The sequence below is a fragment of the Phlebotomus argentipes genome, unplaced genomic scaffold (genome assembly GCF_947086385.1).
Source record: "Phlebotomus argentipes unplaced genomic scaffold, Phlebotomus argentipes genome assembly contig_15, whole genome shotgun sequence".
In the NCBI taxonomy this organism is placed as follows: domain Eukaryota; kingdom Metazoa; phylum Arthropoda; class Insecta; order Diptera; family Psychodidae; genus Phlebotomus; species Phlebotomus argentipes.
Window position 1 is genome coordinate 8,268,278 of NW_026776181.1, and position 20,263 is coordinate 8,288,540.

General features: G+C 38.8%; 4 protein-coding genes across 5 annotated transcripts; 2 read left to right on the top strand and 2 right to left on the bottom strand.

The window, feature by feature from the left end:
• Window positions 1-1,396: 1,396 nt before the first annotated feature.
• On the bottom strand, window positions 1,397-7,369 carry LOC132262691 (protein bicaudal C). Its single transcript, XM_059762032.1, has 7 exons — window positions 7,118-7,369; window positions 5,788-5,998; window positions 5,253-5,302; window positions 4,186-5,184; window positions 3,484-4,122; window positions 2,699-2,942; window positions 1,397-2,639 (listed from the first exon to the last, which is right to left on the bottom strand). The coding sequence occupies exons 2-7, from the start codon at window positions 5,984-5,986 to the stop codon at window positions 2,422-2,424; spliced, it is 2,349 nt and encodes a 782-aa protein (XP_059618015.1). The 5' UTR covers window positions 5,987-5,998; window positions 7,118-7,369; the 3' UTR covers window positions 1,397-2,421.
• Window positions 7,370-9,940: 2,571 nt separating this feature from the next.
• Window positions 9,941-14,660, top strand: LOC132262224 (uncharacterized). Of its 2 annotated transcripts, none has more exons than XM_059761411.1 (7): window positions 9,941-10,602; window positions 10,667-10,878; window positions 12,258-12,393; window positions 13,663-13,796; window positions 13,878-14,000; window positions 14,060-14,264; window positions 14,331-14,660. In XM_059761411.1, exons 1-7 carry the CDS (start codon window positions 10,527-10,529, stop codon window positions 14,480-14,482), a joined length of 1,038 nt encoding a protein of 345 aa, XP_059617394.1. In that variant the 5' UTR covers window positions 9,941-10,526; the 3' UTR covers window positions 14,483-14,660. The 2 variants fall into 2 exon arrangements, with proteins under 2 accessions (XP_059617394.1, XP_059617395.1); XM_059761412.1 differs by having other exon boundaries at window positions 10,670-10,878.
• A 1,367-nt stretch (window positions 14,661-16,027) lies between these two features.
• Window positions 16,028-19,209, bottom strand: LOC132261847 (UDP-galactose transporter senju). The gene is made up of 3 exons (XM_059760860.1): window positions 18,995-19,209; window positions 18,811-18,928; window positions 16,028-18,046 (listed from the first exon to the last, which is right to left on the bottom strand). The coding sequence occupies exons 1-3, from the start codon at window positions 19,080-19,082 to the stop codon at window positions 17,170-17,172; spliced, it is 1,083 nt and encodes a 360-aa protein (XP_059616843.1). The 5' UTR covers window positions 19,083-19,209; the 3' UTR covers window positions 16,028-17,169.
• Window positions 19,210-19,431: 222 nt separating this feature from the next.
• LOC132262651 (PITH domain-containing protein CG6153) lies at window positions 19,432-20,207 on the top strand. The gene is made up of 2 exons (XM_059761979.1): window positions 19,432-19,647; window positions 19,705-20,207. Exons 1-2 carry the CDS (start codon window positions 19,512-19,514, stop codon window positions 20,187-20,189), a joined length of 621 nt encoding a protein of 206 aa, XP_059617962.1. The 5' UTR covers window positions 19,432-19,511; the 3' UTR covers window positions 20,190-20,207.
• The last annotated feature ends 56 nt before the right edge of the window (window positions 20,208-20,263 follow it).

A 20,263-nucleotide genomic window follows, 5' to 3' on the forward strand; every position in this document is an offset into this window, starting at 1 on the left:
TATGACATTGTAGTTAGATTGTATGGAATGGATGTGGAAAACAATCATTTGCTTCCACAGTTTCCTCAATAATGCACACACGGAGAAGATCCGAGGCTGAAGGATTAGAACTTACACAAGCGTCCATGGACAATTATCAATACAAGGATTATATATATCGTTCTTTGCGTCAATCACAACAATAGTATCGTAGTTACATATAACATGATATCAGAGCCGCTTGTACAGATTCAGTCAAAGTCCTTGCCATAAGCAAAGCTAAAAGCAGAGCAACTGCTACTTGTTATTCACGCATTTCCCAGAATTTTATACTAAACACCTACACAATTACTCAACCAAGACGATATTTCAGAATGTAGCCAAAATTATTCAAGGAACTCTCCTTAATACTTCTCCAAACAGAAAGGTGATGTTATTTATTATGTTTTTCTTCAAAAGAATAATGAAAAGGTAATCAACAATCGCTTCTCGAAGTTATTTGGAAAACAATTTACTTATATATTTATTTTCTTGTATTCAGCCAATAAAAGGTATACAAGAGAGAGAAAGATTTCCCTTTCTAGAAATATTTCTACGAAGAATCGATGTGTTTACTGTTGCTCATTCTACCTTAATCAATTTCTTAAAAGAAGAGAGACAAAAGTATGAGTTGAGCACAGCATAATATTGAAAGTTATATGATTTCCCGGGTCAATGTTGAAGAAATTACCATTCCTTTTATTTGCAGACGTTTCATAATTCATCCTCTCCCGTCCATGAGATAGAATTAGAGGCACAACAGTGGTGGATGATATCATTTATGAAATTCCCATACACGCTTGTCCCGAACACGAGGAAAGAGACCCCAACCAAACCCACAGCCCAGAGCAAGGATTGCGCCCAATTTCTACGACATTCTTCTGCGCATTTGAGGCCCTTTGTGCGTGCAAATATAGGGACTACACATTTCGATGAATTATTGGGTCTGATTGTGGTTGTATCGTCATCAGAAGTATCTGACAAATGTACATGCATGCGTATGAATAGACGATTTATCACAGGCGAAACATTGACACTGCTGCTTTCCACAAATTCACTCGCAAATTTATCAACGGAATGGTGCGAGAATGTTTGTCATCAGAACCCAACATTCCAACCCTTTTTCATTGTCACAACCGCAAATTAGTCGCAATTGTATATTGTAATATTTGATATACGCAAAATATATACATATTTTGCATATAATCCTGCGGACTGGACAAATGCCACCAAATTGTAACCAAAATATCATTATTGTAGCATATGATTTATACCTACTCCATTCCCATAGGCGCACCCTGGTCTGGTGATAGTGTTTTTTTTTCACCATTTCTCCGCTCTGCACCCAGAAAATAGACTCTCAGTAAAATTCAAATGCTTCATTGACCTCATTTTATATTTAATTCTAGAGTAAATTTTGTCTTACAAATTCGCATGCAATTTTATACTAATCAATTCGCAAAGTTTACAATGTTTTTTTTTGTTATCAGTGCAATAATCTACAATATACTTTTTATAATAGTAAAAAGAATTTATCAACTTATAAAGAATTTGGTAATTTATCCACTCACTCATAAATTTATGTATAAATTAATATTGAAAGTAATAGAGAATATTTTGTCAAATGTGATCAATTGTGTGTCTCGTTGTATTAGAGGAAAGATCCTCTTAAAATACTGATATTGAACATAACATCACAGGTCTGTAGTTTTTTCAACACACTCACTGATTCCCTACAAGATCATTCAGCTCCAAATTATCAACTTTCAATACTAAATATAGATGCAACTATATGTATAGTGTTAAAATTGAACATGTTCGAGTAATCCCTTAACTAAAAATTAGTAACGCCAGGAAAAGGATGGAAAATATTAACTGGACATCTTATAAATATTGCTCAAATATTAGAAAGTAACAATTTTTCTTCCATCACTCTCCTCTATGAGAATACATACTTTCTTCTTTGATCTAACAATGCCTCTTCTGTTCCATTTTCATTAGATATATTACAAATAAAATAATAAATATCAAATCCATAAGAATACTCTTATTATGAATTCTCATGCAGAAATATCAGAAAAAATACTGCAATTAATTTATACTGGGAGATAATCTAAATTAAACGTTAGATGGTAAGTGATGATGCATAAATTTTAAATAGGGATACATTCTAATAAACCATAACTTAAAAGAAAATGCCTCATAGTTACGAAAATATATAATGGTAACACAAAACAGGGGATGATTTGATGGGATGAGTTGCTGCTTGAAAATAGTTGAGAATTAATTCTCACTGATTCCTTAAATCTAGTGCAACTCCTCAACACAACCAAAAAAAATTCCGTGGCAATATGAAAAATCCAATTGATGTCTCGTCAATTGGACACAATTGCCCGCGAACGCTTAAGAAGAGCTGGACGTGCGTCTCTCGGCTCCCGGCGCCGCCGATCCGGAGAACTTGGGACGATGATTCGTCGGCGTGTTGGACACCACGGCCAGCCCTGTGATGGCCATCAGGAGCTTCTTGCGCGCCCCAAAGGACGTGATGCCCAGCTTCGTGAGATCCTCCTCGGTCAGCGTGGAGAAAATCTCCAGATCGATGTCATTGGACACAAAGGTGTCTGCAAGAGTGATAAGGAATTGGCATCTCGTGAAAACCACAACAGCCTCACAAACTCACTTATATAGTGCTCCAAGCCAAGAGATGTGAGCAGACTGTGCAAGTCTCGATGATGTCCAATTTGTGCTCTGCGCTGCACTGGTGTAGAATCAAGAATCCCAATTGTCTTCCCCATCCTATAGGGCGATGCACTGGTCGTGTCCTCCCAATCAGACATGAATGCACTCGAAATTCCATCCTGCGGAACCATGGGTGATGTCCTGCTGAGTCCCAAGCCTGTCCAAGCAGAAGTCGGAGTCCTCGGCTGAATAATACAAATGCAAATCATCCTTGTGATCCTGCATGATTTATCCAGTCGCAGTTATTTCCATGGAAAGGTATTTGGGCATTAAGTTACGAGAAAAAATATGAAGAATGACCGAAAAATTGGAATAATAACTGCGTTAGCTATAATTTTCACTTGACTTAATCGTGTCACATAATTTTTCCACACAATCTCATTATTATTTAATTAAATTCAATTGAATTGGATGAAAATTGTTTAATGATTGCAAGTAAATTTGCTATTCATTCATTTCAACTCCAAAAAGTGGAGCTGTCATTATATTGATACAGTCAATCTCGCAAATCGATTGGCCGAAGAGCCATAAAACCATATTAGCGAGTCTATCTGAGAGCTATAATCTGAAAGTTCCTTAACTCTCCCAAATGCCATGGCATGGAATTGGTTCATTGTACACGCGAGACCTTTCCATGCAATGCGAAAGATGATAGTAATATATTGCGGGGCGCAGTATTCAAATATCCACGGAGTGAAAGAGTAATGGTCTCATTGATATTCTCACCTCGCCCATTGGTGATGTTTTCATGGCTTTGAGTCCGTCCAATTTCTTTAAATTGAAATCAAATATAGGACTGTGATCGAAATTGCGTTTCATCTGATAGTTGATATTGGATGACTGTGAGTCACTTGTGTTGAGAAATGGTGAGCTGCCATAGCCGCTGCTATTGCATCGGCTGGTTGATCCGTAGAAAATCCTCTCCTGGGATGAATTGACACTCGGTGGGTGATTCAGCGATGGGTACATGTTCAAATGGTCCAGGGAATTGGTGCTGCTGCTGAAACTTTGATACCCACTCGTGTTGTTGCTCACACTTCTCGGTGAAATATTATTGGGCACATTGAGATACTTATTGTCCGCTGGGTGTTCAATAGTCACTGAGGCCAATTCATTCGGTGTGAAGGAGTAGAGGCTGCTAGGACTCGTCTGGTAGCGATTCTGGATGCCACCACCCTCGAAGAGAGTGTACGGTGATGACCTGTCCGATAAATAGCCAATTGGCGTGGGTGTGGGACTCTCCGGATGCAGTGCAAGGAGTGCTGGCAGTTGCATGAGACGCTTGTCCTCCATGTGCAGCATGTAGTTGGCCGGAATGCTGGCCTGGACGACCGGGGGATCCAACTTGAGAATATCATGTCGTGCCTGCTCAAAGAGATAAGCGCTGGAAATTTTCCACAAAGCTACTTTATAGAGAAACACACTCACCTGGTAAACATCGTTGATGTACTTCTCAACGCCCTTAATCACAATGCTGAGAGTGCTTTGGCGAGTCTTGGCACGCACAGTGATGAAGACATCGAGGGAATTGTTCAGCTTGGCCACATCAGACGGATCGATGGTGTTGTTCGGGTAGTCAAACATCAGAGCCACCGGCAGATTGCCCAAGAGCAGCTGTCTGGCCGAATAGACACCCTCGATGTTCCCGTAGATGAGAACTTGCGATCGACGCAGAGCCCTTATGTTGGCATCCGTCAAGTCCGGGAAGATGATTCTTGTGCTCGTGTACTCCATGATTCGCAATAAATTGCGATTGTCCTTCCCCTTGACGATGCAGTGATGCTGTGGCGAAATCTCCATCTGGTGCATCACATCGATCCGTGCCGGTGTATTGGTGCAGAATTTATCAATTAAAAGCTGCGTAGCAATTTTCACATTCATGCAATTCCGCTCGGATCCCTTCACAATCACCGACAGTGAATGCAATTTGGGCTTATTGGAGAACGCAATTTGGACCTCATAGCTCTGTTGCACTTCTTTTATGTACGGCGACTCGTTGTCTGGCACAGGATGAGTGGGCGCCAAGATTGGCAGATCAAATTGCAGCACAAGTGGAGCAGACTCCCTCACGAACGCCCTGGCCTTCTCAACACCCTCCAGAGCCCCATTCAGAGACACCTGATTGCTCTTCTCGTTCTGATTGTTGCGATTGGAGTCGGGAAAGTGGATGTGCGTCTGTGTGTCCTCCATGATCTTTTTGATGATCTTCCCACTCTTGCCAATGATGAATGAGTGATCAGTGTACGAGACGTCTAGCTTCATTGTCACTCTCATGCCGCGAGAGTTCAGTGTGCCCATCACGCGCTCCTTCGCCTTCAGCACATTCTCAGACTTGCCAATGATCTTCACATGAGGATCTTTCTTGGTCTTGGCGCCGATCTTCAGCCGGCACGGCCAGCAAATGTACGTGCAAGTGTCCTGCATGATCTTTAAAGAGAGAAGGGAGAAATATTATTCAAAATATGCCATTATTATTATTGCTATGAATTGTTTACCAATTGAAAAAACATTTCGGCCTTGTTTGTTCCAAGTCCATCGGCACCTTCTGGAAAAGACATTTTTTTTCAGGGAGATTTTTAATACAAGAACACATTGGAAGTTTATCATAGTTAATTTCAATTGTTGCATAAAGTTGAATTTTCATTATAAAATGGTTCTACAATCGACAATATCAACGTAAGATAAGAAATGGATTAACCTAAATAGAAAACATGACGGCTCATTTGTTGATAATCTCCAAATTAAATTGCTAAGTGACGGACTGGATTTAATACAAGAAATAGAATAAAATTGTCCAGTAGAAATCACAGATACTATCGACATTTTGGAAAATAATCCTGCAAACAAATTCCCATGATAAATGCACAGATATGATAAGGTAAATGGGAATGAATTAAATTTCACACAAATTGTGATATTCTCCTTTCGTCGAAAGCAACACAACATGTCATGTTAATAGGGGTGTTTGTTTGATCTGCTTGATGGCATGGAAAAAAGGCAAAAGGAATGCTATATGGAAAACAGGCAAACCTGAAAGCATGCTCTCCAATTTCTGCCGCTCAATCTTGAATCTCTCCACAGACAATTCATCCACACTGACTCCCAGTTGAATGGCAATTGAACGTAAATCATTCAATTCGCTGTCAGCAGAAGAAACTTCACTTTGAGTCTCACTACGGGAATCGGATCCAGAGATCTTTATCTTGCTCAGAGATAAAAATGAAGCCATGATATCAATATCCTGTAACGAGATGAAAGAACACACAATACAATTGGAGAAGCGGTAAAAGGATGGCACAATTGGATGGTATGAGACTCACTGTCGTCATCATTTTGTCAGTGATTTGTTCAATTAAATTAGTTTGAGGAACAAAACGCGATATTGGTTTTGGAGTCAAAAACAGCAGATGAAAAAAAACAAGCTACACAAAAACCAGACAACTGCGATGTTTAGTCTGGAGTCAGGGGAAAAATGTCTTTCTGCACAGTCACATTATAGCACAAAAACACAAGTATTTTATTTATTACAGTTGCACGGTGAAATTTCGGCGCAATTGGACTTTTCTGTTCGCCATGTCTTGTCTACCACTATATGCGCTAGACCGCGAGGAAGGAGCCTTAGCAGAGAACTGCCCATGACACATGATAGTCCAGCACGAAATTTTCATTTTCTGCCCTCTCTGGGAATGTACGTCGAATGTGTGAATGTGTATTCATGCAACATCCGATAACAGGAATAAATAGCGTCAAAAATTTATTGATAAGGCAACGCTAAATCCCACAAAAACCGTGATTCCACATTTTCTCTGATTTTGAGACTCCACCTCAAGCGCTAAAATTACTGATAGATTTTCCCATATCACTTGATGATATCCACAGATTGAGCGACGGCAAGGCACTTCGCCAAATGCTGCACAGTGAATGCAGTGAGAGTGAGAAAAAGAGAACACGCTGTATTTGTGGAATATGACTAACACTCACTCTTGCAATTTACTTTAACAATTCGATTTTTATTCCATCGATAAATCACATATCGAGATAACACGAGGTAAGACATTAAAAGTGAATCCATAACAGTTAATCCACAATTACAATTTCAGCAAACGTGGCCCCATAAAATTCGATGACAGTGCGGAGAACATTTGCAGAAAGTCTCTTTTGTCATTTCTTCACTAATTCCCCACCTCGAAATCCTCCCCAAACCCCAACTCCATACGAATATTAAACACGCTTTTACACTCAGGGCCAATTTATGCAGAAAATATTCACCGAAACACTACATCAAATATTCAGATGATTCGCATTATTATTTAATGCTGTCATAAGGAAATAATGGAAATATGCAGGTATGCAAACTCACCTTTCCGCCGTCCAATACTCAAGTATTCAATTGATACACTGTACACTAATTTATTTATTCACTTTTAAAAAAATACACTCTTCGAGAGAAAAAACTTTAAAAGTCGCGAAAATTCTGGGTCAAGCAAGAGGGAAAACACTGGAAATTAAGTTTGAAAAATGCTCCTAAATTATAAGGTAGGATGGTAGGAGAAGCTTCAAATTTATCTTCGTGCGAAATGTGGGATGTGGACTGTGTGAGATGTAAATTACAACTGTTGATGGTGGGCCAGAAGAGGAGGCATTAGTTGAACAATTAATAAGACTGACCATGAATTTTGTGTGATCTCATTCCAGTTTTCGGCAGCCGGTTTTTTTCTCTGTGTCCCTTTTGATTCGATAGCCATTACTGTATTTGCTGATAGCATTTTCATCCTCTTCGAGTGTCTCCTACATTAATAACTCGGCAATTTTTCCTAGAACTTCTTTCAATCCTGCAGGTCAATTGCAAAAATATGTCATTTAAAATACCCTCCATGACATGTTGAATGGAAATCTCTCTAACTTTAATCCGAAATAAAGGAATATATAGTTTATGAGCCGTACTTTCGTAATGCACTCATGCATGCTATAATCTCGGAGCATTCATTTGATTGGGAAGCCAGGAGCATAATAGCATCACAATGCTACTTCCTCACGTGTTCATTCTAATGCTGATATTAGTCGCACTGCTTGAAAATTAAACAGGGATTTCACCACAGTTGCAGAACTTCAAAAGGATGACGAGTGCAGCGACAAATGGACGACATCGTCAATGTCTCGAGGAGCGATTATCTCGCATTTCAGACTCTGCCGTTTCTACTCACTAAAACTAGTTCGTGACATTGTAATTGAAACCTTTATGGCTCTTCCATGCCACGTACCAGGCATCTCAGGATTGAGGAAGCATCGTGAAATAAGCTGCGCCGAGAAAAGTGTACGCAATCACTTCTTCAACGTCATACACAAAGGCATCAAACCATCCTCCTTCTATACCTCATTTTTCACTCAACCCGAGATTAAGGCAAGAAATCCCCTCCATGCGGAATATTCCAAGAAATGCTAAAAATGTCCATTCCACCCACGAGTAGTGGTGTATTTTATTTATCATTTCGCCGAGGACGACGCAAAGGATTCACTATGCAAGTGGAGTGATTACAGTAATGGCACTGGAGAAACTATCAGCAACAAAGACGTCGGACAATGAAAGAGACGCACACGTACAAGAGCAAATGCAAGAGGAAGAATATTTTATTTAACAAATCTCTTCACAATATCGATTCGAGTACTTTTGCCCACGAGGAGAGTTTTGTAAAAGTAACTTTTAACAATAAGATGTGGTGATTTCTAGACGAAAACCATCGCGCTACTTCTGTTTAGCCGTCCGTTGCGATGAAAAGAGCTGGACAAGAGGGAAAACAGTGAAACTTTATCGTGTGGCATTTTTCCACTCAGTGGTGAAAGACAATTAGAGTCATTTCTAGGTGGTTTTTTCTGCGGAAATTCCGGAGCCAGAAGTAAACAACTTCGCAGCTTTTAATATGTTATTTGTGAAAATTTAGAATATTTTACAACATATATTACCTTACAGAGTAATAAAGACTTAATGAAACCGCGCATCTTATTCAAGTTCAAGAAAACTGAAAAATATTTAGTTTAGGTTTCAGAGGAATTCTTGGTTAAAGCGTCAAATCTCCACTTTATACTCTACACGAAGAAGCACATCTTCAGGGCTACATAAACATACATATGTATAGTCTGGAATTTAACCCCGACCTTTCGCGAAAATTCTTTACTTAAAGCTCAACTGAATCATCACACCCTAAAGCAGATAAGCGGTAATTTCATGACCTACATTATGTATATGGAAGCAAGAAGATTTTCTAAGAAAGGAAAACATATGCCAATGCGATATGCAAAATGAACTTAATCAAATTATAACCATAAAGATTGTAAAGGCATTTGCCTAAGCTTCCCAGTCAATTGGGAAAGGCAGGACGGTTCTCTAATGTTCCCAATTTGTGAGAGATCAGACAATTTCACTTATCAGATGTGTAATATGATAAATTTACAAAGTTTCGGGACTACAGCATCACTATCAGGCAGGGATAATGATTTTTTGTACATCCGGGGCATTTGGTGCTTCCTTCTTCACCCATGCCATGAGAGAAGGATTGGATTATACGATAATACTGGGAATGTAAGATGCTTTAATTATTTAAATTTATAGGATTCTGCGGGTACAAGTTCTCCCTGAAGCCACAGAGAAGGTAGTAAATGTTGTGAATTTTCCTAGTACAATTCGAGGGATCTTTTGTTGCTTTGTGCCGAAAGGGGGTCAGTAAAAGTTTTCTTTCCTCTGATGTTCACTCGAGGCTGAGGAAAGAGGGTGGCGAGCATAAAAAGTACAATACGTAATTCTCAATTCTTTAGGTAGAATATTTCCAATGAAAACGATACATGTTCCTTTTGAAAATCTTAAATATTACGGCGCATGCGTGCAAGAGGTAAAGTGCTGGGTTTACAAAGCATTTGGCAATTTTTCAGTCAAATATAATGCAATTAGACAATTATTTAAATATTCTATTAATTATTTTACTTCACTATATGTTAGAAAAATCAATATTGAACGCTTCGCTACTGATAACAATCGGCAAAGATGCAGATTTCCCCATTTACATTGGAGATTTTCACAAGTGTGTGACTGTGAATCCAGTGTATGAGGAAATCTCAATTATGTGTTTGTTTTCGAGACGAAGGATTTAGTCGGTAGCGTGCAGGAGTCGGAGAAAGTCCTCCGTGCAGAACACACTTGTCGGTAACACAAGATCTCAAGGAAATGTGCTTTCTGTTCACTGTATAATTGTAGACTATATAATTAAAGTGATGAATTCTCTTGTCCGAATAAGAAAAGTTCTATCAGGAAAGTGAAGATTTCAAACAGAAACTTATCAAGTCAAAAAGTAACACACGTGAAAATTGATTGATAGCCAGATTCCTTCAGAACCGTATAATTTAATTATTGTAAAATATTCCATTTCCAGCGGAGATTTAATAAGAAAATCAATGAATCTCCATATTTTCCACAGTCCGAATAATTAAAAGATAGCTGAAAAGTGAATTTAAGAAGAACCATTTCGTTATAGCTCATATGAACGTGTCAATTTGTCCATCAAGTCTTTGACATCTCGGACTATGTGTTCCTATGCATAAATAAAATTGCAATTAAAAGTGTTGAAATTCACTTGTCACTGGAATTTGCCAATTAAACATTCAACTCTGTGGATTTCCTCCGAAAGACTTGCTAATTAGAATAGTGTTTCAACGTGTGGATCATTTCTAAAATTCATTGCATAGAAAAAGGTCGTATTCAAGAATTCTGCAGCATCGCAATGCCATCACTCATGCATATGATTTCAAATATCCCCTGCAAGATTCCAGTTCTTCTGCTGATGAGCATTTTTGCAGGTGAGATGCATGTTTATCACCCGAATGGGGTATGATTATCTCACATGTTACTCTGTCTCGCCAGCAGAGAGGGTGAATTCTCTACGTGATGTGTATGTCACGGTTCCAAATGCCGTCCGAAGAGGTGGAACTGCATCGTTAATTTGTCACTATGACCTCGAAGGAGATGCACTGTACTCTGTCAAGTGGTACAAGGGTCGACAGGAGTTTTACGGGTACACGCCGAAAGAAGTGCCCACGATGAAAATATTCTCCATTGCAGGAATTGCAATAATTGTGAGTATAAATCAGTTGCACAAACCCATGCTGTAAACTTTGCAATTGTATGAATAAATCACATTTTTTTGCCATTGATATTCACACTTTCTTCCGTGGCCGTTCATGAAAATGCCTCGCATTTCTCACGTGAAAACACTTTTGGGGTGTGAGGCATAAAGTACTCAAGTTGCGCTTACGTATTTGAATGAGAAAGCTTATTGCATGACACTTTGCAAGACGTCTCAGAAGACGAGAAAATCACTTGGTCAAAATTAAATAGCCTGGAAAATAGCTTAAATCCATTTGAAATCTTTGCACTCCTTGTTATTCCTCACTAATAAATTCAATACTGCGAATACACCAGTCAAATGGTGACTTGGGAGCAATTTACAATTATACGAAAACATCGAAAATAGTTCTTTAGAGTATAATTGCATTTTCTTCACAGTTTCCACTAAAACAGTCTCAAGTTTTTCTCACTGGAAAATGAAAGAAGCAAGAGCTTTTCCGCGTGACAGCTTTTGTGGTTGAAATTGTATAAGAGAAAATAGAATTTTGAATATTTTTCAACTTTAACCTGAAATCTATTGCGTGAGATAATTCATCATACCATCTTCCTCATTATAACACTCGCGATGGTGGAAATGGAGGGCGAACGAGAAGAAAAAGTGTATGAAATTGCTAAAGAAAATTTGCATACAACATTAATTCAGAGAAATATTTACATATATAAGAGAAGATAAATATTTTGTCACTTTTCTTACCTTTTCTCCCACCTTTTACCACCCACATCAGGGAACTCTCTAACTGTGAATTATTTTACCTTACTGGCACGCATACATATTATGTTATATACCTACATAGAGCATATTATTATCTTCAACTTTTTGTCACTTCCTCCATTCTTCGCACACATCGCATTCGTATTATATGCACAGTATTTTTCCACGATGCACTGTTTCAAATGCATGTGCACATAAATGGTAAGTTTAGGCATTGAAAATCGATGAAATTGCAGCAAGTTTTGGAGTAAGAAACTTGTTGATGAGCATAAAGGCATATAATTCGGAGGATCGAATGGTAGAGAATAGATTTCTATCCTTCACTTACGTGGGCTATCAAATAAAGGTGGTTAAGAAATTTGATGCCATTTTGCTGAAAATTTCATAAAAGCACAGAAAACTTTTCCAACCTCTTGTTCCGCATAGAGAGTAATCCGAAGAATTTCGTAGAAACAACCAAAGAGGCCCCCAAAGAAGGATAGTTTTCGATGCATAAGGAAATATTTGGTAAATTTTCTCAAATATTTTAGCAAAAATCAACACCTATGCTGAAAACCATGGAGGATGTGAATAAATAAAAGGGTGAAATGGTCTGAAAAGCGTTAATTCTTGCAGAAATCCTTATCCAACGAGAGCCACATTACTCTGGAGGATGTTCAACTTATAAGTTCTGGGAGGTACAGCTGCGAAGTTACCGTGGATGCACCCTCTTTTCACACATTCATTTCGTCAGCAGACATGGAAGTAGTTGGTGGGTGATATTGCAAAATGTTTCCCCTCTTTTTTCCTTTGTGTGCCACTTATTTTGGTTCTTTCAAAATAAATTTCCAAATTCACAGCTTTCTCGGAGAAATTAGCACTCTTTCCCTCTGTGAGCAAACACGCTCGTATTTATTCAATAATATAATTATAGAAGTACTCTGTTGACAACCAAAAATGCCGTGAGAAATGTGCCAATGGCACTTTCACCATTCACACAGAGAGAGACAGGAAAATAGCTCAGCAACAGAATTCTTCAGAAGAACAAAAGGAAAGAAATTTAACAATTACTCTATATATATAATTTTCTGAGCACATGGAAAAGTGTACAATAACCAAAACTTCCCGCACAGAAGATTCCAAATCAATATTGTATTTATTAACTTTTTGTACCTGAGCTTTGGTCAAATTTTCAATTGAAGGGGAAACATTTTTATGGAAAAGTTGAGGTGATTCATTATTCAAAATTCAGAAAAGGCAGGTTCGTAGATTTTATCAAACACCCGAAGAAAAGTTACGCCCAATTTTACCAACCCACCACTTTTCTTTTCTCTATAGTGTAATCAATTATCACAGTGTTTATAATGTTCACGTGAGAATATGGATGGATTTTTCAAGTAAATTCACAATTTTTTGTGCGCACTTTTCGAAATGCCCTTTAAGAGGGTATTTTAATTTATTTACTCCTTACTCATCCGGATTAAAAATCATGCCTCTCTAAGGAAAATGTATTACAATGACAGAGAAAGGTAAAAGGATTTTATTTTGTACAAATTTAATGTTTCATCCGTGATGAATAAAACAAAAGTCTCTAATACATTTCCGGGTTATCCTGTTTGAGACATCACAACAGAGCTAATATGCTCTGGCAAATCGTCGTCATTGGCTGTGTATCCTTAAATTGTCAAGGGAATTAATATGAGAGAAGAGCTCTAAAAAGTGCCATTTACTTTTCATCAATTATAAAATGTCTATCATTGCTGTGCACCTCGCCGAGTTCGCGTAGTTTGCAGATGGAGTTACAGTGGCATAAGAGTGGAATATGTTCCCTCAACACATCGCTTCAACTTAAATTGGTATTACAAGTTTGAAAAAGTTTTAGGGACAGAGGGCAATTTTCGGAGAAGAGTGCCAATTTTGGATTAGCGTGAAAATTGAATTTGCGAAACAGACGAAAGAGTGTGAAAAAAAGCACATAGAAATGTATGTTTTATGCGATGCACAAGAATAAATGTTTTAAATATTATTGCAACAATTTCAGAGTTGCCACACCACGGTCCTGCCATTGTTGGAACTCGTCCAAAGTATCGCGTTCGCGATAGCGTACGTGCAAATTGTACTTCAAGACTTTCTAAACCGGCTGCTAACTTGACATGGAGTATCAACAACTTCCCCGTGAGTAAATTTGCCCACTGCAACTTCAGTAGAAGAGCTCAGTTTTCAAAATAATCTCCTGAATATATTTAATGTTGCCAGGTTAATCCTTCATACGTGAAATATCACAAGCCCATCAAGAGTCATGATTATAATTTGGAAACTGCCATTATTGGAATACAATTTGTCACGAATAGACATCACTTTGTCGATGGAAAGCTCAAAGTATGGCGAATTTTCTTTAAATTTAACGCAAAGATCACACTATTGTTCTGTGTTTTTAGTTAAAATGCTTAGCAACAATTCACAACATCTACACTCAGTCAACGGAGAAGAGTTTGGAGGAGGAGAGACCCAGGACACACACGACTAGGACTCCCAATGTTAATTATATGAACTTCCATCTCAAGTCGCCCAATGATCAGCATCCAACCATTCTAAACACGGACTCCTTCGGACGGAAGAACAGCTATGAAACCGAGTTTTACGGTAAACACTAACACTCAATTTCTTAAACACACAGCTCATGCTAAAATGCTTTCAATTTAACAACAGAGCCTGAATCTTCCTACAAATCCTCATCACAGAAGTCAAACTTAAACACTCTGCTGAATTTCTCGATAATTGCAATAGTGATTCATTGCGCTATAATATGCCTGAAAAGAGTGGAGGAGGCATTTAATAAAAAAAGATTGCTCTGTCTGTGAAGACTGTCTTCCTTGCGCCAAATTACCTTTTGTACATATTGTATGTAAAGAAGCAATTAAAAATCCATTGATCTTGTGCTGAAGAAGCAGCAACGAAATTACCCCAATGAGAAAGTTTAACTCTTAAATGCTGTATTACGGAATTGTTGGACATTTCATGAAATTAAAGCTCAATTGAATGACATCACGTTCTTTTCCTCTAATCTCGTCCCATCTGAATAGTGGCATGTGCTGTGGAAATTCCTCCCACGCACTCATTGTATATCCACAGATTTATTCTGAAGAATCTCCCAAAGTGGTGGAAAGTCTAACTTCTTCAGAAAATACAACAACAACAGATGAATTGCAGAGTGTGAGCTCTTATTTAAGTCAGTAATTGATTAATTTTCCAAAAAGAAATCGATGATGGTTAATTTATACTCGAAGTGCTCAAGATTCACCGATACTTCGGGGTTTTACAAAATATTTAAATGATTTTCATAAAAAGGAAAAAATTATACTCCAAATACAAAAATTATCGCCCAATATATTCATACCAAGTTTCACCTGTAAAAAAAACGTTTTTTTCTGAAATGGCTTCTGATAAGACACTTGAGATTCCAGTATCAGAACGTCTCACAATTTCTGTCATAATTTATTCAGTCACTTGTTTACTCATAATTTTCATTGAAATCGTCTTCAGTAGCTTGAATAAGGTCTCATCTATGTCTTTCTCCGATTGGAATCATACATCATCGAAAGAATTGATCGCTATTATAAATTTATTCGCTTCCAGTTCATATTTCGTCCATAGTTCCAATTGATAATCATTGCGATTGGACAATAAAGACTAAAAATTGCTACGCGACGCTGTCACTATGAAATACCCAACAAGAAGAGAAAATCAAATAATCAACTTGAGTGAAGGTAATTAAAACTTTATTGAACTCAATGTACAAAATTAGCAATTATGTCCCCCTAATTGGTGCACATTGCTGCAAATATGTAAGTGAATCTCAACCGGGCGGCGAAATATCACGTAGCCAGCGAGAAGAGTGACACGGAAGACGGGTTGAGCTATTAAATTGAGAGGAATCATTATTGCGAGCACTGCAGGCATGCTTAAAATGGGTATAAAATACGCTATACAGCGAGATAAGTCTGTTCGAGTGGCTTTTCATCCGCTCCTCGTGGTCAAAGCGCTCTTCAGCAGTCAGTCGAAATTCCCGTTGGTCGATTATTCAATAAAACACCCAGGGTGAAGTGAAAGAATTGTGGCGCCACGGGTGGCGTCTGTCCGTCTGTTTCTCTCATCTCTTCTGTCTCATCAGCCCATCTCGCGTTCGCCCCCCAAAATTTCCTCCTCTCGCGCGCACATTGGCACCACGTGATGCGGCAAGAGACGCCGAATTTCCCCAGACTTTCCACACGTGCAGCAGTGATTCATGGCGAAAGAGCAGAAAAGTACGAATTCCTTGCGCCAATTATAGAATAATTAAGGACATTTCCAAATTGCCAGCAATTGAAAAACTACCACAGGAAGTAGATGACAACATAAGATGAGCATTTTAGTAAAGTTATAAATAATTTATTTGGTCAATTTCATTTCTTACACTTTATTTACAATTTCACGTGTAGTTTTGCCCCCAAATTAGTCGCTTTCGAAATTCAGCCCTACGCAAATAATTTCCGACGCCATCGAGGAGTGGGAGAAGCATAAAAAGGTCAAGAGAAATTGTACGAATTTCGGTCATATTTCATTCTTTCATTAATTAAACACCACATAATCGAATTACTTTATGACCTCATAAAGGCTGAGGCAAACTTAGTCTTTAACACACGAAAAGGCAACAAAATTTCGACGTAAAATGCATGATTTTACAGCTTCAAAATAACATTCTAATTGGTTTTGGTGAATCAAGGAAAACAGATCGAATTGGTAGGAAGAGCAAATTCGGACGTTTCGAGTGTTGCAACAATTAGCAAAGCTGGGCAGCATTTCAAGTGCGGAGTCAGAGAAGTTTTGCTTTGATACAACAACCACACAAGGGTTTTCATCGTAGCCCGCCTTTTGCCAGCTTCCAAACTTTCACATCGTACTTCTCTCGCTCCTCCCGGCAAAACTCCTCAATTTATATCCTACGGTCGTCTTTTCGAGTGCATTTCATTAAAGTATTCCTTGCAAATGTATTGAAAGAAGCCATATTTCACACATATATAATTTCAAACCATTTCTACATGGTTAGTCAAGTTAACTTAGATTGACAAAAACACATTTCACCCATAAAAGCATTGTTCGAGTCGCTCCTCATCGTAATATAATATTTCATCTGAGCATTTTGCATAAAATCACATTTGAAACTAGCCTAAAGGTCAGTGAACTCTTGCGCTCGTGTTTTAAGCTCTCAAACAAATTCAGAAAATTCATTTCCCAACCCTAGAGAATGCCAATGATATACACAATTTAGTATAGCAATAAAAGTGACAATGCACAGTGCGAGGAGCGATAAGATGCATTATAGGATTTATTGCTTTATTGCACAGAAATTAGGCAAAAAAGGCACAAAAGTAGTAGTACTGAATCTATCAATTTCTCACTTCTCTCCAAGGCATTCAAAAATTGGGATATCTTACTTCCCCTCGTCATACTTGCGCAAAACCTCAGTCGCGCGAAAAAAGAGGGTTTGGCTGTGAAAATGCTGTCTGTATTATGATTGATCCTTAACCTGTCCCTCCTCGGCCATCAGCAGCTTCTCAGTGTCTTCACTGACTGCATGTGGACTCTTGGTTGTGGCGGGCAGATTCACGACTGGATTCTGCGAATACATGAACACGGCAAACGACACCACACCAATGGCAAGGATGGTGTTAAGGTAAATTGGTATTGCGAAGAGAATGTAGCAGAGAATTGCCGTGAAGAAGAGCTCCAGGGCGCTGGCAAAGGTCTTTATGATGGAGTTCATGTACTTGAGGAAAAAACTCGTGACAATGCCAATGGCTGCATTGTTTACCATTATAACAATAACATTAAGTCTAAACACAGCTCTCAGGCTATCCATCTGAAATGCACCGACGAGGTCTCCTTGGAATAGCAACACGCTCACATTGCATACGATCGAGTCGACATACATAATAACATTTTGCACATAGATATTAACATTGGTATCCTCCCTCTTCAATAGATACTCATTGTAAACACCTGCCAGACACGAGCACAGTGTTTGAGTCAAGATAAATACGGCATTAATGCTAAAATCGAAGCCCGAGGTGTTCTTAGCATTCGCTACACCCTCACTTGCCTCGTCTTTGGAAAAATTCACCTGCTTCACCATACAGCCGAGCGTGAGGAGGAGCAAGGAGAGCCACTGCCTGCGACTCAAGTACTTCTTGAATATTATCTGAAACAGGATTCCCGTTATCACAACACGAAACTGGAGCAGTAGATAGTATGTGGTCGGATCGAATCTTGACAAGTTCACAAATGCCAAATTATTGTACAAGCAATAGAGAAAAGCTGGCACGAAGTACAGCACGACAACTTTAGAGCCCGCTCTCAATTCACTCCACAATGACTTAAAGGAGTGGCTGAAAGACAAAAAAGCACAGAAATACCATCTCGTCCCTGCGAAGCTTTCTCTGCACACACTTTCGAAGACATTGCTTCTCCACACGAACATTTCCAGTGACTCCAAATTCAGTACGAATAGAAGAAAGCTCTTCTGATTAAAAAACTTACGAAATCAATACCGTATTATAAATGTATGAGTTGAAATCATTATAGTCTCAATCAACTTCATTATTAAGACCGTGTGTTTATCTTTGTTTTATTAGGAAACCAGATAGACTTGTGCTCAAGAATTTGATGAATCTATTTTCTTCGCAATCCCAAGAGCTGGAGATTGCAAAATCCTCAACAAATTTCTATTGATTTCAGAAGGTGTGAGTAATAAATACAATTTCTAAAGACTAATAAAATTTGTTATTTTAATATACTAAACATTTGAGATATTCAATCGCCAGTTAAATTCCCAATGTTTGTTTACTGTTAATTTGCAGTCATTGAATGCTAATTATCCGGAAAATTAAAAATATTCATTTCAGTATTAATTGAAAATTTGTAATAATATAAAATGGAAATAAAATTAAATCATTTAAACATTACATGAAATTGAATTTTTAACATTAACTCGTAAAACCCATCGTAATTTAAGTCAATTATGATAAAGTCTGGGCAGGATATTCAATGAACTCGAATGTGAGATAATGATTAAATATCCAAAAGAGATTCGCGAATATCAACCGGCTTCCGGAGAAGCAATCTCAGAGTGCGTGTGCTTCCGTATACTCACTCTTTGCAGTACAGACAAGCCGAGACGATTAACTTGAGAAGCTCAGTCAGCAGCACCACAGTGACCGTGTTAAAGCTGTACTTGTTATCCTCTCCCTGGGACGCTGTCACGAGAATCCCTGCAGTTGTGGAAAAAAATGCGTGAAAATACTGGAAAATCTGGGAGCAAGTGCAGAGAACTCTACCTTGATTCACAAACAGTGCGATGTATGACATGAAAATCACTGCGCTGCTTCGCGATGGGAAGAGTTTTGAGAAGTTTGGCCCTAGCATCTTGCAAAATACCACTCAGCGAGATTGTTCTTCAATCGGTGGGCAGGAATGCAGCAAGAAGTGTGATCCAAAATATAAACAACTCACTGAACTCTCGCCATTCGTCACCACTTGAGTTGACATTCGCAGGGCTGCCATAAATTGGCGGCGATATTTCACTTAATCGCAACAATTTAAAATGTAAACCACATTTTATCCACTGCGGCACTCAGGTGAATTTGTATAGTCAAAGCTGCAATAAAACACGTAGTTAAGACCGAAACAGTGATTGAAAGTAGAAATAAAAGTGAAAAATATGCACTCGATATTTTGAAAAATATCAATTTGTCGATCGGGCAACCCTGATTGTTGGGGTTGTCATTCGCGTCATTGCGTCTCTTTGTTTTTATTGCTATTCCGTGGAGTTTTTGGCTCGCTTTTCCGTGCATAATGTCTCACTCGCACTGCTGCAACCACGGCTCATCTAGCTCTGCAGATCCCAATGAGATAGGCGTCAACTATAGTTTGTACACGAAGATTGATTTAGACAACGTGGAGTGCCTAAATGAGGCTGCCGAAAATTCAGGTTAGTTCTGGATTTGGCTTCGTCATGCCCAGGATGATTACCGGTGATTCTCCACAGGAAAGTGCGTCTTTCGAGCCTTCGAGGAGCGCTTTGACGCCGAGAAGTGTGTGGAGAGCGACGCTGATCCCGAACTGCTGTTCAACATCCCCTTCACAGGCAACGTGAAGCTGAAGGGCATCATTGTGATGGGATCTGATGACAATACGCACCCGAATCACCTAAGACTGTTCAAGAACCGCCCAAAGATGACATTCGACGACACCAACGCGAAGCCCGATCAGGAGTTTCAGCTGACGATCGACCCAAATGGCACTGTTGAGTACAACACAAAGCCAGTGGTCTTTTCATCCGTGCACCACCTTTCACTGCACTTTCCGGGCAACTTCGGCGAGGACTCCACCAAGATACACTATATCGGCCTGAAGGGAGAGTTCACCGAGGCTCACCATCACGGCGTGACAATTTGCAACTACGAAGTGCGGCCGAATGTGTCAGACCACAAGGGAAGCGTTTACGACAGTGTGAATCACGAGATAAGATAAGAATTAAACACTCTCTTTATCTAACACATCCTTTATTTTGAGAAAAGAATTGATTATATCATACAAAAATGTAC